The following is a 25,969-nucleotide window of genomic DNA, read 5'->3' as shown; positions in this document are numbered from 1 at the left end:
TATTTGTAATGGCGAGTGTGCAATATTAAGCAAGCAGTATAGAGAGATGCAAATAATTTTATATTTGCTATGATTTGCTATGGATATATATGTTATGTATAAAATATACACATACATATGTCTACATATAAATAAATGTGCACACTTGTATATACATGTACATACGTGTGAATACATACATATATGTATTAATACTTCTATACACATATACTTTCCACATAAACAAAAAAGTCTGCGTAAATTTCCCCATAAAAACGTGCGCATGATGCACGTACGTCGCTATGAACCTTACATACAGCAGCCGTACAACTACTCATTTCGTTTTCGTTATATTTACATTCAAAAAAAAGATTTACGTCTGTAACAGATCATTTATTGTTCTAAAATATTTTACTATTTGTGTATATAAGAATGCTTTATTTTAAAAATCCTCTTCAAAGTACGATGTACTTTTGGGAAAATACCTCACGTGCAATTGTGCATAACTACACCTATGCTACACTCATAGGTAAAACTCATTTTTGTGGGAACCGTGGGGTTATTGCATGTTTATATAGTGCTTAAACTGCGTTTAAATTATACTTTTTACTTTTATACTTCTTTAATTCATTTTAAAATTTAGAAAAAAAAAAAAAAAAAAGTAAATTAGCACAATATGCTATGGAACAAAACATGCGACATGAATAAATATAGATATATATGCCTGAATCATTGAAATAAACAAAAAAAAAAAAATAATATAATAAAATCCATTCCCCATAAGAGCATATATATATATATATATGTGTAAGCATATGTCCACATACGCATGGGTATATGTGCACTCCTTTTTACACTAATGCTGAGGCGTAGACAAAAAAAAAAAAAAAAACTACATATTGGAGAGCGTACTAATTAAATGCAATCCAGAAATATTAATGAATCGATAAGGTACACGTGTTTATGTATTTGTTTGAATGTTCGTAGATCTGTTCATAGTCCCCTGTATATAATCTTGCAATGCCAGCTATTTAAACCAAGCTCTTAAGAGAAACGGTGCAACAACATTTCGCAAATCAAAAACGTAAGAAGCGGTGCAAGGGTACCCAGATAACCGAAAAAAATGAAAAAAATAATTAAACAAAATAAAATACAGTTTTGACGGTGTTTTTAAAAATATGACTATTCTGCGTCAATACGAACCAGATCTACACACAAACATACACATACCCATACGCATATATGTCCATGCGTATCTTCGAAAAGGGAGCTGGCAATGTGTTAGCTCAAGTCAAAGCCCTGCGTACCATTTATTGCCGTTACCAAATTTTTATACAAAACTTCGCATGATGAATAATCAGGCAGTTTCAACAAATTGACACATGTTGATGCAGTGGGTAGTCTAGTATAATCTACTACTCTGTAAATACAAAATTTTGGATATAATTCTTGAAAACCTAGTAGAGGAGATCTTGAACAACTTGTTACAAACATAAGAAAAAGACTCTTCTCTTTTGGTGTAAACCTTTTTAATATTTCAAATAAATTAATAACTGTTCTACTAGTCTCACTGTACCCACCACCATAAACAACATTCTTTCTTAAATCATCTACATCAAAACATTTATCATTACCAGAAATTAGTGTCTTCAACTCTTGAGCATTAAAAAGTTTAAGCCATTTCGTTGGTATTAATTGTGATAAACCTTTTAAAAAATACTCCGTTTTTTTCTTTATTAATTTATTATATTTATAATTAATATATAATTTTATATATAATTTTTTATTTTCATCATTCACTATTATATTTCGACCATTTGGAATTAGTTCAATACATTCAAAGTCCTCCTTCTGTAAAAATTGATCATTTGTATTTTCGTTTTCGCTACTTTGGTTTTCCACATTTTCACTCGAAACAGGATCAACTCTACCGTTCAGACTGGACTGGCTGTATGAAACCCTCTCGTCTTCCCTACCTACAGACAAAGGTACATTACTACTTACGTCATTTCTCGTTATATCCACTCTATGGATGGCACTATGGCCCCTAGGACCGTTAAAACTGCCAAAATTGTCAAAACTGCTATGGTCGCTCAAATCGGTATTCCTGCTCAAACGACCCATCTGCATAACGTTTCTTGAAATAGAGGACAAATTCCTATCCAAAGTATTTATGAGGGCATCTAAGTTATCGATGATGCTGAAGAAATTGTTTATGTTCCCATGAGGATAAGGTCCACTTTGTGGGAAAAAAAAGGGCTCCATATCACTTCTGCTAGTACTAGAGGTACCAACTATTCCAGAAGTATTATTAGGAAAAGTATTATTCAAAACATTTTTGCTTAAAATATAGAAAAAATTCTTTATGTCTTCATACTGCTTTATAGTACCTACATCAGGGCTTTTTTTCTCATAGGTACAAAAGGTTAAAGATAAATTTTCGACATTATTAGTATTCTGAATATATAATAAACTATTAAAGATATTTTCATCAATAAAGAATATATCATTTATATCAATATCGTCAAAAAGTAATAGATTTAAAAAGACATTATTAAAAATGGTTTCTATTAATATTCTTTCATATATAGCTTTGCCTACTACTCTACCAGCAAACTCATACAAAGTTAAGTTGTCGTTCTGTTCATAAGTTTTTGGAAATAATGTATTATTTTTTTGCAAATTTTGGAATAAAATAAAATTAGGATGAAATATTTCCCTACATAATAAAATAATAAATTCTTTGAATAATCCACCTCCATCTATTCCTGTTTCTTCATTACCATTTTTATCAATAAAAGCTATTCTAATATTTTGTTTTAATTGTGTTGAATCGAGTTTATGTAGTATTATAAAAGCATCTTCCATAATATTTCCTCGTCTTATTAAATGATGTTTTGCCTCTATAAAATTAAAACGTTGATCGTCTCTTATATTCTCTTTACTCTTATTACGGAAATGATAAAATAAAAGTATTCTATCACTAAATGGTAAGGTAAAAGGTGCATGTCGCAATAAATAATTTGCCAAAACATTCACATGCTTTATATTATTATTTAAATATATATCATTCTTTTCTATAAATAAATGGGATTCTTCATTATAACTACTACTATTGTAATTTAAGTTATTACACTCACCTAAAATGTTGAAGCGGTTTTTTAATAAATTAAATGTTTCCTTTATAACGAAAAAATCTTCTTCAAACAAATCTATATAGCTATTTATCTTGTATAGCTTTTTCAACAACAGCGGCAAAATGTAGCTCAGCCCCTTCCTATCACTCTTGTACAGATAGTACGTGATCATCGTTGACGTGTATGACGAGTCCTCAACGTTTCTCCCTTGAGACCCCAAAGCGCTTCCCTTACCACTTCCGCTAATACTACCACAGCCATACCCGCTTCCTACAATGCTGCTGTTAATACCATCATTCGCATAATTAACGCATTTACTGTTTCTACTACTCCTCCGTATGAACTCCCTCATACTGCAGTCTGTGCATAGTCTTCCCCATCCATAGCCACTGTCATCACCACCATCACTACCACTAACATAACAGTAGCAATCCCTTTCATTGCAAGTGCATTCATACTTCCTTAATCTATCTAACGACTCCAGTATTTTTAACAAGTCACATTGGGGGAGACTACTAACATACATATCAAACGAATCATCATCATCGTTACCTAACACAATGTTGGCACCTAGACTTCTCGTATAATCTACACCTTCATTCTTTACCTCTTCTTGTACCACATTTTTACCAAAATTTTCATAAATTTTTTTTTTTTTATGCTCCGTCTGAACTTCATTTTTACTTGTCCCTTCTTCTACCTCCTTTCTCACAAAACTTTTGCCACATCTGCATTTATCATCTTCGACCTTTTCTTCATCCCCCAAAGATACATGCAATATTTGAAAATTCAATATGAGGGTGTCGTTAAACCGGTTTTTCTCTCCATAGAAAATATCCTCATTTTGTCCCTTTTTTCCTTTTATTTTTTCCATATCTTCCACGTGTATTACATCTCCCCCGTATAGTACATCGTCTTCCTCTTTTCTGTTAAACTCCTTTTCGTACTCCTCATCCTCATCATTATATATATCCTCATCCGCAATGCCTTCGATGAGTTCCTCTATCCTTTTTCTTCCTTCATCTGATAATCTATACATTATTTCAAAATTAATTGCATTTATTGACACCTTTAAAATAACACACAAGGATAACACTAAGAGACTGCATACCTTTTTAAAACATGCATGCTTCATAAAATGATTACTAAGTCTGTAACTCTTTATGTCAATTAGTTTATTGTACATATTAATTATAATATAATAATGAAAAAGAAAACAAAAGGAAGAAACATAAATAGATAAAGCTGTATTGTCAAAATATGGAAAAAACACCAAATTTTTAAAAAACATGGTATCGTTGCATTTACATGTGTAAAACCAAAAGAGATATATTATTTTTATTAAATAAATAGGGATATGATGCATTACCAATATTTTTTTCACCCTCAATAATATGTCATTGTTTATCATATCATATCCTTTTTCCTTTTCTTCTTTTACACTTACTAAGTTGTTTAAGCTAAAAAGGCAATTTCTCTGGACTCTTTGCAAAGCCATTCCCCCAATGGGGTCCTTCTCCTGCGCTCCCTTCGAAAAATTTAAAACATGCTTATAATGACTGCTGCTACTACGGTGGTTCGTATTATGGCCGCTACTGCCGTGAAGGCTACCATCGTGGAAGCTACTACCATGGCGGCTATTACCATGGCCTCCAGCCCTGTTTATGATGCGCTCCTTCTCGTGGTTACCCTTGGATCCAAGATACCCGCGTAGTTCTTCCTTTTTTCTACTGCTTACACTGTCATACTTTCCATTTATTACCTCCTCAGCACTGCTGCTCACATTTTTAATATAGTCGTAGTAATTTTTATATGTTTTATATATATTTATATGTAAGCTTCTAAAAGGAAGCAAAACAAAAAGCAAGGTGTCTAATTTGATAAAACCACACTTACTGCATATGTACAGCAGCGAATCGATTATATCCTTGCTATAATAATAACCCATTTGTAATTTCTTCATATATGCTTGATAAGTGCTAAAAGTATTTTTATTTTCGCCCGGACTCGATTGCAACGACTTATTCGGTTCCTCCTCCTGCGGCCTTTCCCATTCCGCCTTCAGCTCTGGTGAAGGTTCCTCAAGTAATGACGCTTCTCTACCCCTTTGATTTCCATTCACATTATTCTTGAATTTTGTAGAATCGTTGATCAGATTATTTCCAGCTAATCCCAACCATTTCTCTTTGTTACCTTCAATTACAGTGACCTGGTAAATATACGGATGATACTTAAGGGGCAAAAATAAATATGCCTCTAGAAGTAAATCAAAAATATTATGGTCTAAGAATTTCCTATTGCACTGAGCAAATAATAGTAGATTTTTAAATAAATTGATTCCAGAAATATGATATGAATCAAATGAATGTTGATTATATATATAGGATTTGTTATGAATAGAGTTAATTGTATTGTTGTCACAGTTGTACACATACTTTCTCATTGCATCCACATCTTTGTAGGTATTGTTAATTATTATTAGTAGTATCCTTTTCAGTAGTTTCAATTCATCCTTTACATCGACGGTACTTGTGAATAATTCGAAAATATTATATTTAAAGAAAGAAATAAAAAGATGGTAGTTATTGCCAGCACAACTGCGACGGCGAGAACTGCGATGAAAGAAACTACCATGGAAAGAACTTCCATGGTAGTAATTATTATTATAATTACTATTACTATCGTTATTGTTTTTGTTATCGTTTTTGTTATCGTTTTTGTTATCGTTTTTGTTATCGCTTTTGTTATCGTTTTTGTTATCGCTTTTGTTATCGCTTTTGTTATCGTTTTTGTTATCGCTTTTGTTATTGCTTTTGTTATCGCTTTTGTTATCGCTTTTGTTATCGCTTTTGTTATCGCTTTTGTTATCGCTTTTGTTATCGCTTTTGTTATCGCTTTTGTTGTCTTTTTTATTGTCGTATTCACTTCCGTTGGTGTGGCCCATCGTTTGCCCCACATGAACAAGCACAAAATTTAGTAGCACGTTAATTTTCTGCTTCAGCTCTGTTACCTGACCACTCTTTAAATCTTTTCCCTTTATTTTTAATATATAAAAATATACATATATCATATCACAGACATACATTATTAACTTTGATGATGCATAATGCATGTCAACGTTTTTATCCCCATATGATTGAAGTATTTTCTTTATGATGGTAGTCAGTCCATTCATAGTTAAAATTATGTAATCACTAATTTTCTTGAGCGACGCGGCTAATTTGTAATTGCAATTTTTGCAGTTTTCGTCATATTTGCAATTTTCCCCATTTCTGTTATTCTCGTAATGCCTTATTTTCACCTCCAACTCTTCAATGAACAAATTATTCAAAATAAAATTATACAAATAATACAAGTGTAGCATACTACTGCTCAGTTCGTCCGTACTTTTTTCGAATTGTACGCCTCTTCTACCACTACTATTTACACTACTAGACTTATAATAGTCTTCCTCCTCCCTCCTTACCCCTTCATGGTATTCTCTATATATGTTCACATTATATACATAATAATTTCCTAACAAAATGTCTAAATGATTTGTCAATATTTTCAATTCTTTCTTGTGTCTGTAATAAAATTTGTTTTTTACTACTTCGATACTGCTTCCTAATTTTTCCTTATCAACATGTGGACGATCATGAAAAATTGTTTTATCCTGTGTACAGCTTATCTGGTTATCACTCCGTAATATACTTTCACCACTGTCCTTTGCGTCGAAACTGCTAGTAGCAGTACCATCCTTGGTTATGTTACCATCTTCATCCTCCTCTAAACGATCTATTTTGTTATATAACTTTATTACATCGAGTAAACATTTTATTGGTGGGTATATCGTATTTTCAAATTTCATACCCTTGTAATGTTTATAACAATCCTTTTTTGAAAAAAGAAAAGTTGACTGAACTGAAAATTCATGTAAACATATCCTCAGTGCTTTCCTATAAATAGCAGGTGATACTATTTTCTCTAATAATATTATATCATTTATTCTTTTAGGAAGAATATTATTTATTTCTTCTCTTCTACTCTCAATACATTTTTTAAAACAAATATAATTACTTATAATTTTAAAAGCATTTTTTCTTTTCGTTAATGTAAGACAAATTTCTTTCTCCCTTTTAGCTTTTTCAATAAACGAGTCCTTATTCAGTATAACATGCTTTTTTCCACTCAAGTTAATTCTTCTACTATTACTACCTTCATTAAACATATTCTTTTAAATTTTGTCAACGTTTTATGTTATTATATACAATCCACGGAGATTTTGCCAAAATAGTAAATTTTATTCAAATACGGTTAATACGGTTAAGAAGAAATGATGAGGTCTACCTAAAGGAGGAACAACGTTTTTCTTTCCCCACACGTGCACATATATACACGTTATGAGTACATGTACATATATTTTGAAAAATAACAAAATGGGTAGACTGCAAAAACGAAGAGGTTTAAATATTTTCTCAAATGCTTTCAATGATACATATGCGTCATTGCTCTAATTTTATGGTAAATTTTAATAAAATGCAACGAAAAAATGAAAAAAAAAAAAAAAAAAGTAGTGGAACAAAAAGAAAGCAAAAAAAAAAAAAAAAGAAAAAAAAAGAGGGGAACAAAAAGAACGCAAAATTAGTATGTATAATAAGGTAAATATTAAAAAGGTTTCACAATAAACATTTCATTTGACGCATTTGTTATAGAAATGTATATTACATATACTTGCAAACGTTTCAATGTATTTCATCTTGAAATTGTTTTTCCTTTAAACATAATGCGAATACAAATTTAAAAATAATGTACAAAAAGGTACGTATATATATATATATATATATATATATATATATATTTATATTTACATAGATATATGGGAATATATGCATACATTTATGAATATAAATACTTATATATACGTGCATACAAGCATCATAAACATGTGTTATACGCGTATGTAAACGTACGAAGCATGTGTAAAATTCGTATTATGTAAAAATTTGCATAAAAAGAAAAAAAAGAAAATCAATATATATTTTTATCATACATTTAACATGGACATTGGTGTAATGTTTACAAAATAATGCTATGAAATTTATTTTTTTCAATGAATAACATTATATATACGGTTAAAAGGAAGAGGCACCAGCATTTTTTTTTTCATCTTACCTCTTTTTCTTCCTTTTTTTTTTTTTTTTGTTCATACTAGGAATATTATTCTTATTTTATAAAATTATGTTATAAAGGAAAATGTAAATCATGCGAGAAGAAAGCTAAATTGCATATTTCACGGTTACGTTAATTGTAATTTAAATTAACGAGTCAGGGGAGTAAGAAATTAACAAAATATAAAATTATCAAAATAGCAGATTAGCATATTAGCAGATTAGCATATTAGCAGATTAGCATATTAGCAGATTAGCATATTAGCATATTAGCAGATTAGCATATTTGCATAGTAGCAGATTAACTTTTTAACTAATTAATTAAATGTATGACAACATGTTTACGCATTCTTGCCTTTATGTTATTCGTTAGATGAGCATGTTTTTAATATACTCCATTTTACGTAATTAGTAGAATATAACTTGTTCATTTATCTATACATGTATACATATATATACCTATTTTATATGTACATTTTCGAGCGTGAAATGGATTTCATTTAATTTGAAATATTTCTTTTGCCTTGAAAATGTATGCTACTTTTTAAAAAAAAAAGAGGTGGAAAATTCAGCGAACATACATATACACGCATATATAGGTATATACATATACGTAAGTGCATACTTACATACGTGCATACATACACACATACAGGTATGTGCATGTGTAATCATTGAAATTAATTTGTTCTCTTTTTTCTTTTTTAGCAGAGCATATATGATAAATTAAAAAATTAGTATTCACAATATTCACTTAATAAGTTATATCGAGGGCTGTAACTGTATTCTTGTCCGAACTTGTAATTGTTTATTAATATTTAATAGTTAAAATTATTAAATTGTGTGGGATATATGCCTACATACGCAGTTCCCGCGTAGTTATACGGATATATATATATATATATATTCACTTACATATACACTTACATACTTACGTGCACACATACATACCATATACATATATACCTACATGCATACGTGCACAAGTGTACTTGTTCTCGTTTATGTGTAACCGTTCTTGTACAGTTGCGCGTTACACAATTTTGGTAAAATTTGCTTGAACATGTAATAAATTTTTTTATATTTGTACATGTAAACTGGAAAAGGAAATGCATAAACACAAGTGTAACTAGCTTTTTTTTTTTTTTTTTTTTTAACTAGCCAAAAAAGAAAAAATAAATAAAAATATAATAAAAAATAAACATATTAACAATAATTGCAAAAAAAAATAAAACTATCAATAATCGTAAATTATTATTATTATTATTATTATTATTATTATTATTATTATAATTATATTAGTAACTGCTACAATACGAAATTATAAGTAAAGCACAAATAGAAATAAACATGGCGGAACACCTGGCTCGTATAATTGGAACGGAGGAAGATAGGGTTAACTGTCCTTTTTTTTGGAAAATAGGGGCGTGTCGTCATGGAGATCAATGTAGTAGAAGTCATTACAAACCAAACAGTGCTCAGACGTTAGTTATAAGGCATATGTATGATAATCCACCTATGGCAGTTGCAATTGCAGAAGGGCAAATGGTTGATGATGAAGTATTAGATAAAGCTGCTGATCATTTTGAAGAATTCTATGAAGAAGTTTTTGAAGAATTAATGAAATATGGAGAAATTGAAGATATGGTTGTATGTGATAATATAGGTGATCATATTATTGGTAATGTATATATTAAATATACTCATGAAGATTATGCAGAAAAGGCTGTTAAGGAATTAAATGGTAGGTTTTATGCTGGTAAACCATTGCAAATTGAATATACACCTGTAACTGATTTTAGAGAAGCAAGATGTAGGCAATTTGTAGATGGGCAATGTAGACGTGGAGGATATTGTAATTTTATGCACATCAAACATGTGCCTAGGAGTGTTAAAAGAAAATTATATAGACGAATGTATAAAAAATTCCCAGAATATAAAAAAAGGAGGAAAACAAAAGACGATTCGGAAGATGCATATCATGATAGTTATAGGAATAGAGCAAGTGGTAGAGAAAAGCACAAAAGGGATAAATATGGAGATGGTCATCATTCATCGAAACGTAAAAATAAAAGTAGGAGTAATAGTAATGATGATGAAGATGTTGATAGGAGTCATAAATACGCGAGGTGTGAAAACAGTACAGAAAGAAGAGAAAAAATAGAAAGATGGAATAAAGAAAGAGAAATGAAAAATGCACAAAAAAATGAAAATGTTGATAGTAAACAAGGGGAAGTGAAAAAGGATGGGGGGGAAATCGAAGTAGTTGAAGGAGGAGGATGACCATGACCATATTATCTGTAATATTTGTCACAATTATCATAGCTTAGATATGTTTAAATTAAAAAAAAAAAATTAGATTATTCAGACGAATAAGTTAATAACAAATAGAAAACAGTATTGCTTCACTATGTAGCTAGGGATTTACTATTACAGAGGAATACATGACAATAGGGTAGTCAGTTAAGGTTGAAAGATATGAGTGTTCACGTAGCCACAGCATCTGAATGTAAAGCGTTATTAGGTTTTTCTTTGCCTGCATGTTATAACTAAAATGTAGGATGCTTTGGAGAAACGTTAAAAATGATAAAGGTGTTAAAAAAGATGAATATTTTGGTATGTTGTTCTATATTTATTTATCTGTAAAGTGCAAAATTAATATGTGGCATGGTGTAAACGGTAATTTATGAGAAAAGGTAAAATTTTATAGTGGTAAGGGTAAAAAAAAAAAAAAAAAATTAGAAAAAATTAGAAAAAATTAGAAAAAATTAGAAAAAATATATTTTTTCGTGTTTATAGTAAGAATGAATGTTCTAAGTAACTCTGATCAGTTCTGTGTTTTTTTAAATTTTTAACTTTTTTTTTTTTTTTTTTTTTTTTTTTTTTCCCCCCCCCTAAACCCTTAAAATGAATATTTACTTTGGGAAATTAGGTCTATGCGCGTATATGTGTGCGTATATACATATATCCATGTACCCATAGCGTATATATATATATATATATTTACATACGTATGTATATATTTATAATTCATATTTACGCGGCCATAATTACATTTGTGTTTATATTCCTTTCCTAATTTTTCATGTTCAGCAACGCCAATACCGATGTGTATTAAAAAAGTTGTGCGGGAAAAAAAAAAAGAAAAAGATAGTATTTGAATCATGTTCACAATGATAAAATGGCATATTTTGTATTTTCCTCTTCATCCTTTTAAATTTTAGAATATTGTTTAATCATGCTATTTTGTCTCTATAATTTTTATGCTCCTTAATTTGAGTGTTTCATTATTTTACACAGAATTTATCCTTCATACGTATTTTATTTTATTTTATTTTACCTGCATTTTTACTTTAATTTGTATCATCATATTTTTGCTTCATTTATCATTATTCTTCTTTGACTTCGTTTTCTTTAATATGAATGAATTTAAAAAAGCTAACTATTTATAATTAAGAAAAGAGAAAAACCAATAATAAAAAAAATGCTAATTTATTATTTATACAAAATGACGAAGCAAAAAATGGAACGACGAAATAAAAAAAAAAAAAATTTATTACCACTTAAAATAATGTAACGTGCCTGCCTCTATATATTGAATAAAAAAAAAAAAAAAAAAAAAAAGGCAAAATATATAGAAACATATATAAGCAAAACAGATGGAAAAAAATATATAAACAAAATGAATAGAAAAATATGAGCGTAATAAATGGAAAAATATATGAGCAATTAAAATAAGCAAAATGAAAAATGCAAAAAGAAATAAGTGGAATAAACAAATTTCTTAACAATTATACTGTTTATTAATGTTAAGTATTATTATGAATATATTACTTTGACGTATATATTCTGTACCGTATGTTAGTGTGGCACTGGGAAATACGTTGCATACAGTTATATATAAATAAAAATAAACTACATCTTTAAAAAAATGGTTGATGTTAACGAAAATTTGAAAAAACCTTTATCGAGGAAGGAAAGAAGGAAAATATTAAAAAAAAAAAAAATCCATGAAAAGAGTAAAAAAGATATGGTAGAAGCCAAATCGAATATAGAGAGTATCTTCAGTACCGTCATAAATGTTAAAGATAAAGAAAATAGTTGTAAGAAAGTTAAAGAGGATGGGGAAATTAAAAAAAAAAAAAAAAAAAAAATAATAATAATAATAGTTTAGAAGGAAAAAAGCACGTTACCAGGATAAAAAAGAATAATGAAAAAAGTAAAGAAGTGTTAAAACAGAAGGCGATAGAACGACTACGTACTCCTGATGGTTTGCCCATTTACTCAATGGAAGAGCTTAAGATGGGTACTTTGCATAGTTTTCTCATGTATTTTTCTGATTGTACACGAGCCCCCACGCGAGCCTGCATATATGATACATATATATACATGTATATATATCATATATGCATATATAACATATATATACATGTATATATATCATATATGCATATATAACATATACATACATGTATATGTATCATATATGCATATATAACATATATATATGTATATGTACGAACATGCTCCCTGTACATTTTAATCCTTAAAACAGATTAAACGTTATTTTTAATACTTATAAAATAAAAAAACAAAAAAAAAAAAAAAAATTATTTATTTTATTCAGGCAGAGGAGGATACACAAAAGATTGCCCATTCGACTGTAACTGTTGTTTTTAAAATTTTTGATTGGAAAAGAGAATTTTAAAAAAGACATAAAAATATTATAAGTTGAATGTGCAAAACGAAAAAAAAGATAATAAACAGTTACGTAAATAAATAAATTAATAAATAAATTAATAAATAAATGAATAAATAAATGGATAAATAAATGGATAAATAAATGGATAAATAAATGGATAAATAAATGGATAAATAAATGGATAAATAAATGGATAAATAAATGGATAAATAAATGGATAAATAAATGGATAAATAAATGGATAAATTAAAGAATAATGCGAAATAAAATAAAACAAAATGGTTAAAATAGTTCAAAACAGTTCAAAATGATTCAAAAATTGGCAAGATAAATCAGAATAGAGTAAAAGTGGCATATTTAAAACATATTGCACTTTAAATTGCACTTAAGAAACCACCTTTCTGATGCACATACACCCAAAATGGAGAATATGTATAAAATAAGCAAAAAGATGAATATATATATATATGTATGTATTATTTGCAAGATATTCAAAAGATATAACTATGAATTCCCCTTTGCATTGTTCATATTATTGCACAACATCATCATAACAAAAAAGTAGGTGTGCTTTTCGTTGAAAAAAAAAAAAATAATAACAGAAGAACGTTGTGCATAATTTTTTTTTTTTTCTTTTGTTGGTATACAAAATGACGTTACACTGAAATAAATATGCGGCAAAAGTACTACTTTAGCCACGGCATGCTCATAGATATATGTATACATATATCTATGTGTATATATGTATGTGTATAAATCCCATGGGTGCAATTTTTCAATTGCTTTTGCTAAGCTCTTAATGATTTTACCATTTTTACTGTAGTTTATTTTATTTTTGTTTAACTTATCTTTCACCCTTTTTTGCATGATCAGTCGCTTTTTTTCCGTTTGCTATAATCTTTATCTACCTTATTTTTTATATTTATTTTTTTAAAACCTCATTTGTACATATGGACTAATAACAAAAAGAGATAACCTTTTTTTGTGGAATACATTTTTCGAAAACTTTCAGCCAATCTTTGTCCTTTAAGTAGCTTATTAATATTTCAATAACTGTGTTTACGTTAAGCACGTTGCTTTTTTTTTTCTTGACGTATTGCTAGCAGCGTGGGGAAAAAAAAATTAAATAAATACATGTACTATATGTATATATATATGTATATATATATGTATATAAATATACACATATACGTTGCAATTCGGTGGGATAACGATCGTAACGGTATAGCGAAATAGAATCTACACAAAAAATATCAAATACAGTTATACGATCGTACATTAATGGGCAGTTACATATAAATGGAAAACTGCTCTATTTATTTTGCGTTCACTTGTTATGCTTTTGTTTATTGCGCTCTTATATTTTTATTCTTTTATTTAACTATTTTTCCTTAAACCTTACCTCCAAGGGTAGTTTCCTCGTCTCTAGGCCGTGTAACGACGCTTGGTAGAAGGACAAATTCTGTAGCAGCAGAAAAAAAGGAGTAGTTAAAATAAAATTTTAAAGAGGGTGTAAATACCTTAAAAGTTTTAGATAATTTCTACATGGTTGTTTTCATTATATACATAAAAAAAGGAACATTATGATACGTCAAGTATAAACTGTTCAAGTGTGCACATTCACACGTATGTAATAACTACATGTTTTCTTTTTATCTACACAAACCTTGGAAACACTCCTATCCACCAGGGCTGATATAATGTAAACGTGGTCCTTCCTTATTTCTGTTAGGTCCTAAAAAAGTGGATAATATGTATTGCTGAATAAAATAAATAAGCTAATTTTTTGAAGGTGCACTGAAGACTATTCTATGGTCCACTGCAGTTGATTTTAATGCTTTTTTTTTTTTTTTTTTTTTTTTTTTTTTTTTTTCTATCCTTCACTCTACCTCGGTCGCATCAGGAGAGAGGACAACAATTTTGTCTTTCGGAAAAATTTCCCAAAAATCCTGTACATGCACCTGCACCATCCACTTACTTAATGAATATTTTTTTTTTAGTTGTACAAATAATTCGTCCGAATTATTTAAGTGTGAAAAATGAAAGTGTACAGGTACTTCATGTTTTATCATATAATGATATGACAAGAATATTTGTTTAGCTAAACTAGAAATTTCTTTTTCTCCCATGTAATGTATAAAAGAACAGTTAAAACAAATTTTATATGCTTCATTAAAAGAATTTTTTAGAAATTCTTTTTTTCTTTGTTTCTTTGTTTGTTCCAATATTTTCCTTTCTTTTAAAAATATAAATTTCTCCTCCTCATTTAAATTATTTAATATTTTTAACAGCTCTTGTTTTTTTTTCTTTTGTCTTTTTTTTTTTTCTTCTGGTCTATTCTTCTTTCTTTTTTCTTTTATATATTTTCTCTTTTCTAATTTTTTTTCTTTTTTCGTTTTTTTCTGTTTTGTTAATTTGATTATATCTTTTTCATCAATTACGTTTGATATATTCGCAAAAAACTTGTTTATTTCGTCCTCACTTGCGGACGAGTCTTCCATGTCCTCGTTTGCCATATTTCCTTTCTTGTGCAATTCTGTTTTGGAGTTTTGTTTCAAAATTTTAACAGATGTATATATATATATATATATGTATATATATATATGTATATATATATATATTTTTATGTACGGCGGAAGGAACAAAAGAACTCGAAGAATTAACCTTCTTCCATGTGTAAATAATTATATATACATACGTGTATATATGTACGTACGTATGTAAGTATGTAGTTATTGCAATGCAGCACATTCGTTTCTTACAGCACAGAACGTACATATATCCGTCTTACGTAACAGAGACGTTTTTCTTTTTTTATTTTAAAAAAACCTCTACTGTTAGTTTTTTATTTTCATTTATCGATCGAAAAATTTAGTTAAGTCTGGACAGCTACAGTAGTATGTTCAGTAACTACGAAGAATTTGTAAAATTGTCCTTCATGCGGGGATAACATAAAAATTACGTAAAAATAAGAAATAAATGAAAAAAAAAAATATATATATACATATACTTATATATACGTATACTTATATATACATATACTTATATATACATATACTTATATATACGTATACTTATATATACATATACTTATATATACATATACTTATATATACATATACTTATATATACGTATACTTATATATACATATACTTATATATACGTATACTTATATATACATATACTTATATATACATATACTTATATATACGTATACTTATATATACATATACTTATATATACATATACTTATATATACATATACTTATATATACGTATACTTATATATACGTATACTTATATATACATATACTTATATATACGTATACTTATATATACGTATACTTATATATACGTATACATATATATACATATACTTATATATACATATACTTATATATATATATATATAAACACTTAACTATTTAAATATATTAATAAAAAAACAAATAGAACTAATGTTTTTGCTTTCTTTTTTTTTTGCATATATATGTGGACCCTGATATTTGCCGTATCCAGCATTTTTATTATATAACCAGTGGAAACAAATTATCCTATTTTACTTTGTTTTTTTGGTTTATTTTGTATATTTTGCTTATTTTGTTTATGCTGTTTCTCTTTGTTTTATTTTACTTTAGAGGCGTTGATGTATAATGCGTAAATGTAAAAAAAGAATTAATTTTCATCCTTACGGGTGTCTCATGTGTATACATGTTTGTATTATGTATGTACGTATGTATGCATGTATATAAGTGTATGTATATAAGAGTATATATATAATTGTATGTATATAATTATATGTACATATTTGTATATCCCCGTTTATGTACACAAAAAAGGAGATAAAAACAGAAGTTAACGAACAACGGGGATCATATTTTACCTTCCGAACTTTATTTCTTCGAAATAATTTAATTTTTTTTTCTTTGCACTTGTACTCACATAAAATTTGGAATACTACGCAAATATGTGAAGGCAAAACGAATATACAAAAAATTATGTACAAATATATGTACATGTACATGTACATGTACATGTAATTTTTCTCATTCTTCTCATTCTTCTCGTTTTTCTTTTTTTTTTTTTTTTTTTTTTTTTTTTTTTTTTTTTTCATTGTTTAAAAAGAGGGAAGAGGGAATGTTGTAAAATAAGCAAAAGCATAAAAATTAGTAGTAGCAAAAAATTTCCTCAAGCGGTGGAAGTAGCACCATATGGAACGTAACTTCCTGTAGAAATATATGCATAAATACATATATACTATGTAAGTACATTCATTTACATATATATATATATATATATATATATATATATATATATATATAACCGCACGGGCGATAATTTTTTTTTGAAGTTACGAAATGGTTTTAGTTGAAATTTAAATAAAATAAAAAACAAATACAGTAAAATAACCTTGAAAGGATGCTCATGCAAAACAATTGCTTTTTATAAACTTGTAATTTAGAAAATTTAAATTATAATAAGGGTTTTGTTACATTTAGTAAAAGTTTTGCCTATAATTTCGTATAACGGGAGAGGAATAATTTAAAAGGACAACAAACCTTTATACGTTTACTCAAATAAATAAGTATACATATATATATACAGATATATATACATATATACATATACATATACATATACATATATATATATATATATATATATATATATATATACAAATATATGTACATATATACGTATGTATGGCACGCATAGCCACAGGCGTAAACCCACATATGCATGGACAGAAATATGAACACATATGTAATGTTATAATGATTGATTTCTGTTGAAAAATTTAGCAAGTATGAATTCAGAGCTAAGTTCAATTAGACATTTTTTTTTTTCTTTTTTTTTTTTTTTCATCTCGTAAAAAATTTTAAGTATATACATATAGATCATACGTATGAATAAGCCCTTCCTTGAGCACGTATTGGCAGCAATTGTTTACGAACGTGTACAATATATCCTTACCCCCTTTATCGCAACTATAAAATATGTTTAAAAACATAAACAAGTCATTTTTATTTGTTAACGTTACCTTTGCGATGGTCATACTATGCTTATTAAAGGGCTATAATAAAAACACAAGTATAATATTAAACAAGTTATATTACATAAAAACATGGTTACTTAATGTGCCATTGGCTATATATAGAAAATATAGAAGGATCGACTTGCCCGTAATAGATAAGAGTATAATTGTAAATGTAAGCGATGAAGAACTAGAAGAGAAATTTTGCCAAATTTGCAATGCTGTTAAAATGTATAGAAGCAAACTGAAATTCGAGGAATGGGTGTACTTGTATGGGTTATATAAACAAATCAAGGAAGGAGATGTAAAGTTAATTAATGATACCAATGAGAAATGTAGTCAATGGTGTAGTAATAGTGGGGATGCAAGTGGTAAGGGCGATTCTAGTGGTAGTGACCATACAAATGGTAATTTGCATGGAGGGAGGTACCACTGCAACAGCGGTAACAGAAAAGGAGAAAAATTAGAGGAAAGCAAAAATGGCGAATTTGTTAAAAGTGCAAAAATGAGGGCATGGAAAAACTGTTATGGAGTAAATAAAAAAGTTTGTAAATTTTTATATGTCGAATTTTTTACCAAACTATTTCCTAATGCTTTAGAAAATTTAAATAATAATTTTACGTTTGATATTACCAAGAGCATAAGTAAAATGAAGCCATTGAAGGATAATAATTATGATCAAGAGGACTGCATGAATAATAATAGTAGTAACCTATGTGATATATTTTGTCAAGGTGTCGTAGAGGAAAATATAGAACAAATAAAAAATACTTTAAAAAACCATCCTTCTTTAATTAACAAAAAAAATACTAGTGGATTAACTGCTCTACATTATGCATGTGATAGGGGATATTTGGACATTGTCAAATTTTTAGTAGATCAAGGAGCTGATATACATGCAGAAGATTCTTTTGGTGATACAGCATTGCATATTGCTGCTTATTCAGAAAAAAGGGAAATAATTGAATACTTAATAAGTGCTGGAGCTGATGCAAATAGAAAAAATTTGGATGGGATGTCAATTACCTCTATACTAAGTCATAATTGAAGTTTATCAGGAGGGGAAGGGGGGAGGGGATAAAATTTGTGCACGCTTGGTGGTGCTTGCGTTAGCGATATTTGACTATTTAGAATTTTTTCAATTTTTGCAAACATTTTTTAGGTGTTTATCTTTGCAAATATTTTTTCAGCTTTTATTTTTGCAAACCTTTTTTTAGAGTTTATTTATGCAAATTTTTTTTCTACGTTTCTCCTTTTATTCTACAGTTGTCCATTTTTTCGGCAATTCTCCATTTTTTCATTGTTTTTCTACGTTTTCAAGTTTTTTATTTTTTATTTTTTCGTTGCGTTAATTATAGAAAAAAAGAAAAAAAAAGTTAAGTCATATTATTTGTAGTAGACAACGAAATCGTCTATGCCCCATGACGTTGTACATGCATCAGTTTTTTTTTTTAAAGTATTTCCAATTAATATATTAACCGTATCTGATGTTTTATGAAAAATTAAAAAGAGAATGTTGTGACAATAAACATGATATAAATTTTTTCTTTAAATTTTTTCTCATTCTTATGATACACACCTGACGTATGCTCCAATTCCACGCCTATAGGTACCTGTAAGCATTTGGAGGAAAAAAAAAGAAAAAAAAAAAAAAAAGATTTTTTTTTCATGATGTTGTAATTTCATTACTATTTGGTAGGTGTATGTATGTGGAAAAGAAGTGAACATGGTGAAGGGAAGGAGAAACTTTGGAGAAATTTCTTTTCTTCCTTCTAAATTTTTCCCCCTTTTTTTTCTAATAACTGATAGTCGGTCAGGGGTATCCTTCCCGCAGAGGTTTATTCCTGAGGAGCAACTCTACAAAATAGGCATAAAACGAGTGAGCTCCTTTTTTGTAACGTTTGATATATATTATTTATTTGTAAGCAATTACTTCCGAAGAGCAAGACTGATGAGATTCTAAAGAAAAAAAATAAAAAAATTTAAAAACTCTAGAATATATAAAAAAAGAACATAAATTAGAAAACGCTCGAAAAAATAAAGAAAAAAAATTTGCTTCAGTTAAAGATTTGTTCAAATTGGTAAAATGTGAACATATACATATATATGCATAAACGTGCATACATACACTCATAAACGCGCACTCATATTTGAGCGTGTTTGCTTACCCGTCCAAACTGTTTTATTGTCGACTTGCAAAAATAGCGAATCGTTTTCCCATATATCGAAAAAATGTACCCTCAACTTAATTTTTAATTCTCTATGCTTGGGAATGTTGGCAATTTTGGTGTAGGCATCGGTGGCTCCAAATTTGCTTCATACGCATAAAATACATACGCATAAATGTACAAATATACATTCATACTAAAATTTTACCTTATTGTATTTATTTTTGTTGTTTCTTTAAAAGTAAACTATCTGTGAGGATTTTTTTTTTTTTTTTTTTTTTTTTTTTTGCCTGTACCATGGCCCGCCAAGAAATGTATCAGGAGAGGTACCGCACGTGCTGATATCCTTTTGAAAGTATATTTTGAAAAAAGAATGTAACCAAATAATGTATGAGAATTAAAAAAAAATGCAGCAAAGAAAAGTATGACAGGTGAAGCCAAATAGAAAACATTGACGAGGTGAGCTGTTGAAATTAGTAGGATACACTATTTTTTTTTCCTTAATTTTTTCATATAATTATGTAAGCATGGGGTCCTACCGAGGGGCTCCATGAATTATCTTTTCTATCGAACGTATTAATGTAGTATAATTTCCACTGATTTGTTTGAAAAAAGAGAAATTCATTTGTGTGTACATTTCCATAAACGTTTAAACTGCTTATAACTGTTTTTTTGTCATGGGCTTCTAAGTAAACATTGTCTTTACTCCTTATAGTGAATGAGTCCTTGCCTGCAAACATATATATTGCTCTTTTGCATTCATTTGTTTTTGACTCAAATGTTAATTTGTTCGTTTTTATGTTGTAATCTGCGAAGGTAAAATATGCTAAAAGATCGATTACTGCAAGTATGACTGTACTGAGAACAAGCGCATTCATTTTTTTTTTTTTTTTTTTTTTTTTTTGAGAAAAAGGGTACTATTTAACAATTCACAGTTTCTTTTTTAACTATATCTACAATTTTGAATTATTTTTATTTTTATTATTATTTTTTTTTTTTCCTTATTCTCCGGATGTAATTAATGTCTTCATGTGTAAATAAAATAAACTAGGAATAGTTAAAACGCGAATGTAAAAGGTTAGTATATGTCAAAATGAAAAGCACTTTTTTTTTTTTTTTTCTGTCAATTGCAAATATCCTTGAGCTTTTCTCTTGCTACTGTGTACCTTCTACCCCCTATTGTTTTCTTTCTTTTATTTTTTTTATATCTTCTTTTTTTTTCTTGTCGTTTTTATCTTATCACTGTTAAAAGTTGGCATATACAGCAAATTAACACTGAAAAGTATTAACACTTGATAGGAAACATAATACACATATATATTATATATATATTTATATATAACTGCGTTTGTACATATTTATATCCACACATGTGCGTAAATTTCTTACTTTGTCAACATTTTGCGCTTTTTATTTTTTTGTCGAAAAATAGTTTGTTCTCACTTTGCATTACTTTTACTGTAGTGCATGTTATGATTATATTGGTATGTACATACACTTTCTGCTGAGAATATGAAAATTAAAAAATACTATTCTAGAGAAATATACGCATGTATTTGCATTTTCCCATTTACATGTACATATACATACATATACATACATATACATACATATACATACATATACATACGTATACATACGTATACATATGCGTATACGCTACTCCTCTTGCTATATTAAACACAAAAAGAGAAAACAACGAAGTGCCAATATAATGATTGAGCATGTAAAATGTAACTGTACAAAGTACAGTATCCCAGAGAATGACTACTATGAACCCCCAATAAGAGTGTCCACTAAGAAAAATGATATATTAATAGCTGTTATGAGCAATAGAAAAAATGTAGTTCTACACAAAATAGTAAAGGCAGAATTAATTTATTCCGACACAATTTATACTGGAGTAAGTTTTAATGACAAGAAAAAAAAAAAGTAGACAAATGCATGTGAAAAGAAAAACATAAAAAATATAGTTTGTAGTATTAGCTCTCGATAAGTTACTATGTTATATAGTTGTGTGTAAATAAAGTAATAACTGCATTAACATGTTCAGAAATGAGCACATATACACAAAATATGTGTATAATTATGTGAACACATATCAATACGTATAAGCATAAATTGCATATTTTACTCCATCATCATTACCACTATCACTACTACTGCTACTACTACCGTTACCACTACCATTACCATAACCCCTCTTCACCTTCCTCCTCTCATAATAGATACAGAGTAGAAACAAAATTGTAGGACTAGAGTGGTCAAGACAGAATGAGTTACTCATAGTTACCATTGATATGAAATGTGTCATTTATAAAAAAAAAAAAGAAAGTGAGAAATGGATATGTACTAATGTTAATATTCCAACAGAGGAATTACCTACATGTGTTTGTTGGCATCCATATGCCTATTCTTTTGCCATAGGATTTTCTACCGGAAATATATTTATTTGTTCAAAAAAAGAAAAGGAAAAATGGACAATAAAACAAATTGTAAGTCATGCTGGAAGTATTTTATTTTTAGAATGGGGTTCTTCAGGTATGTATCCATGAATAAAGGCCTCTTTTTTTTTTTTTTTTTTTTTTTTTTTCATATTTTTAATTGCTCATTCTTTAGCGGAATGAATAAATATGTGCATAGACGAATGAATATATGTATATGACTTCACCCTTTTTGTTCTTTAAAAGGGTATATATTGTCTACAACGTCCATGGATTCAACAGCAAGGATTGTATGCACATTAGGCTTGTCAGATGAAAGATCAAAACATGAGGAACAATACGGGTGGGGCAGCTAATGCTTTACGCGTTAGTTTAGTATTTTCCTTCGCCTAATGTTTTTGTGCGAACATATGTATATGTGAATATATATTCGTAATTACATATGTGCGTGTTTACATGTATGAGTAATTACATGTATGAGTAATTGCATATATGAGTAATTGCATATATGAGTAATTGCATATATGAGTAATTACATGTATGAGTAATTACATGTATGAGTAATTACATGTATGAGTAATTACATATATGCGTATGTATACACACGTATCCCCATGCGTTCCACCTTTGCGCAGAGCATATGGGAACATTGAAGATCTAATCGCACAAAGGGATTTAAAAAATAACGACATAATATGCAAGGTGATGAATACATTCCTCCTTGTTTACTTCAATCTTGCTTTCTCTTTTTATTCGGCCTTTTATTTCGCTTTTTCTTTTTCTTTTTCTTTTTCTTTTTCTTTTTCTTTTTCTTTTTCTTTTTTTTTTTTTTTTTTTTTTTTTTTTTTTCAATTTCAAATGCACTTCAAAACGATTTCATTAAAATTCATTCAGAACAGATTGAATGTGAAGGATATGTCATTTGTCATAGTTCTTTTTCCTTATCCAATGAAAAAGTGGCAATAATTGGTATGCCCCCATTTGTTGTACAAAATATACACACATATGTGTGTGTACATTTAGATAAGTGCATGTATGCAGTACGTGCATATCCGTATATGCACATACGTATATACCCATATGTATATACCCATATGTATATACCCATATGTATATACCCATATGCATATACCCATATGTATATACCCATATGCATATACCCATATGTATATACCCATATGCATATACCCATATGTATATATACCCATACGTATATATACCCATACGTGCATACGTGTCCATATATTAATATTTAACACAGGGAAGTAATTCACGTTCATCCATTTATTATTTTGCAGCTAACAACTTTGAGAATAGCTACGAAAAACAACAAATAATAATAGCGGATTACTGTAAATCACCCGCTAATATTCAGTTCGTTTCATGGGTTGGTCAGACATTTCAAAAGAGTTTGTTCTTCGGTGAAGACAAGCTATTAGTGGTACGAAAGGGTATTTTACGCATATAAGCACATAATTATGCTTATATTTATGCGTGTATTTATATATATATTTACATGTGTATTTATGTGTATATGCGAATAAAAAGAAAAAGCAGTCGCTAATATAACGTTTGCCTGTTTATGAAATAAAATTTAAATAAGAGTATTATCTCTTGTTAACATTTTTTTTTTTTTTTTTCTTTTGTTATTGTTATTGTTACTGTTGTAGTATGGCTATGAGATATTTCCAATTATTATTGACTGCGTGAACGGTGAGTGGGTTATCTCAAAGGTGGTATTACCAGAATTCACTATAAAAAATTTAAGTTTTGATTTTTTTTATGATAAGAAAAATATTCAAGATATAGAAAAAGAATGCAATCATATAAATGGAAATGAAGTTACTGGAGAAATTATTCCTCATTCAAATAGTATTTTACAAATATCTATGTTGGAACCATATGAAAGTAAGGAATACACCCAATTTATCACAGCATCCAGTGATTTTAATATCGTTCTTTGGACTTTTATTTTCTGACCATTTTGGCTAGCTAGCTACGGCAAAAATAAAAAAAATTAAATAAATAAAAAAAAATAAAAAAAAATAAAATAAAAATAAAATAAAAATAAAATAAAAATAAAATAATAAAAATTATTCGCAATTCATAAAATACGTCATTTTATTCCAAGCCCCCGCATATATATATATATATGTATTGGTGCATATACATATGTATTGGTGCATATACATATGTATTGGTACATGTACATATGTATTGGTACATGTACATATGTATTGGTACATGTACATATGTATTGGTACATATGAATGTTAAAAAAAAAAAAAAAAAAAAAAGCCCTATATTAACATTACACTTATCTTCATAAAAATGAAGCATAAGTGGGATTGCGGTGATTCATTTTCTTATTAACGATACAAAGCAGAAAATTGAAAGTACGAAAATGGGGATGTACAAAAGTGGGAAAGGGAAAAACAAGGGAAAAACTAAAAAACGCAAGAGGGTGTCCTTTTACAGAATTATTCTTTAACTGCTAAGCAGTTGCCGTCAGAAAAAGTTAAAGATTGTTTATAAATTATAAATCGCTAAACATATATGTGTGTATATATGCACGAATACATACACACGTGAACATTCACACTCTCGTATATTTGTGTATAAATCAGTCTGACAATAACACGTGGCAAACGCAGCGTTAACAATAATGGACTATTTGTTTCCACTCAACTAAACGGGGAAACTGAAAAATTATCTTTGAACTTTATGTAAAAAAGACGTACTTATGTATGTGTAACTGAGTAATGAATATATCGAAAAAGGGAGGAAAGAAAAAAAAAAAAAAAAAAAAATCAAAATAAAGCATATTAAAAAGAAGAGAAACAAAATTAATAAAAAATATGAACATGCGATTATAACATTCCATTTATTTCTTGGACAAGGAAATAATATGCAAAAAAAAAAAAAAAAAAATATACAAAATATACAAAATATACAAAATATACAAAATATACAAAATAGACAAAATATACAAAATATACAAAATAGACAAAATATACAAAATATACAAAATAGACAAAATAGACAAAATTAATATATTTGTTTACTTAAGAGCAAAATGACATTTACAGAAATATGCATATAATGTGTAAACGTTGTATGTTATATAATGCGGTATGCAAAATGTAGGGGAATGCGAAATTTGTAAAATGAATGTGTTTTAAATGTATAATTCATATTTCGTGTTTTACATTTCATATTTTATAATTTTTGAAAAAAATTATTCATTTATATATTTATGCTAATTATTTGCTTATTGTATATTTTTCAGGTGTCAATGGCAACACACGTAACATTGTATACACATTTTCGCACATATTTACACACATGTACAC

At 28.3% G+C, this 25,969-nt stretch overlaps 7 protein-coding genes across 7 annotated transcripts; 4 read left to right on the top strand and 3 right to left on the bottom strand.

Annotated features, from left to right (window-relative positions):
* Window positions 1-1,260: 1,260 nt before the first annotated feature.
* Window positions 1,261-7,326, bottom strand: MKS88_002796 (ubiquitin-protein ligase; the record flags this gene model as incomplete). The annotated part of the gene is made up of 1 exon (XM_067215836.1): window positions 1,261-7,326. One exon carries the CDS (start codon window positions 7,324-7,326, stop codon window positions 1,261-1,263), a length of 6,066 nt encoding a protein of 2,021 aa, XP_067073376.1.
* A 2,290-nt stretch (window positions 7,327-9,616) lies between these two features.
* Window positions 9,617-10,549, top strand: MKS88_002795 (splicing factor U2AF small subunit; the record flags this gene model as incomplete). The annotated part of the gene is made up of 1 exon (XM_067215835.1): window positions 9,617-10,549. The coding sequence occupies one exon, from the start codon at window positions 9,617-9,619 to the stop codon at window positions 10,547-10,549; it is 933 nt and encodes a 310-aa protein (XP_067073375.1).
* Window positions 10,550-12,197: 1,648 nt separating this feature from the next.
* Window positions 12,198-12,440, top strand: MKS88_002794 (uncharacterized protein; the record flags this gene model as incomplete). Its single annotated transcript, XM_067215834.1, has 1 exon — window positions 12,198-12,440. The coding sequence occupies one exon, from the start codon at window positions 12,198-12,200 to the stop codon at window positions 12,438-12,440; it is 243 nt and encodes an 80-aa protein (XP_067073374.1).
* A 1,032-nt stretch (window positions 12,441-13,472) lies between these two features.
* Window positions 13,473-15,484, bottom strand: MKS88_002793 (tRNA m(1)G methyltransferase; the record flags this gene model as incomplete). The annotated part of the gene is made up of 5 exons (XM_067215833.1): window positions 13,473-13,538; window positions 13,945-14,067; window positions 14,371-14,430; window positions 14,635-14,703; window positions 14,858-15,484. The coding sequence occupies 5 exons, from the start codon at window positions 15,482-15,484 to the stop codon at window positions 13,473-13,475; spliced, it is 945 nt and encodes a 314-aa protein (XP_067073373.1).
* Window positions 15,485-17,966: 2,482 nt separating this feature from the next.
* Window positions 17,967-19,052, top strand: MKS88_002792 (acyl-CoA-binding protein; the record flags this gene model as incomplete). Its single annotated transcript, XM_067215832.1, has 1 exon — window positions 17,967-19,052. The coding sequence occupies one exon, from the start codon at window positions 17,967-17,969 to the stop codon at window positions 19,050-19,052; it is 1,086 nt and encodes a 361-aa protein (XP_067073372.1).
* Window positions 19,053-19,390: 338 nt separating this feature from the next.
* Window positions 19,391-21,050, bottom strand: MKS88_002791 (uncharacterized protein; the record flags this gene model as incomplete). Its single annotated transcript, XM_067215831.1, has 6 exons — window positions 19,391-19,488; window positions 19,584-19,617; window positions 19,938-19,963; window positions 20,173-20,318; window positions 20,469-20,518; window positions 20,712-21,050. The coding sequence occupies 6 exons, from the start codon at window positions 21,048-21,050 to the stop codon at window positions 19,391-19,393; spliced, it is 693 nt and encodes a 230-aa protein (XP_067073371.1).
* Window positions 21,051-21,886: 836 nt separating this feature from the next.
* On the top strand, window positions 21,887-24,595 carry MKS88_002790 (actin-related protein 2/3 complex subunit 1; the record flags this gene model as incomplete). Its single annotated transcript, XM_067215830.1, has 7 exons — window positions 21,887-22,075; window positions 22,401-22,713; window positions 22,863-22,959; window positions 23,252-23,318; window positions 23,516-23,585; window positions 23,915-24,057; window positions 24,287-24,595. 7 exons carry the CDS (start codon window positions 21,887-21,889, stop codon window positions 24,593-24,595), a joined length of 1,188 nt encoding a protein of 395 aa, XP_067073370.1.
* Window positions 24,596-25,969: the final 1,374 nt, after the last annotated feature.

Source organism: Plasmodium brasilianum, chromosome 9, assembly GCF_023973825.1.
Source record: "Plasmodium brasilianum strain Bolivian I chromosome 9, whole genome shotgun sequence".
Lineage (NCBI taxonomy): Eukaryota > Apicomplexa > Aconoidasida > Haemosporida > Plasmodiidae > Plasmodium > Plasmodium brasilianum.
Note: the sequence above shows the minus strand (reverse complement) of the source record. Positions and strands in the feature narration are given on the sequence as shown.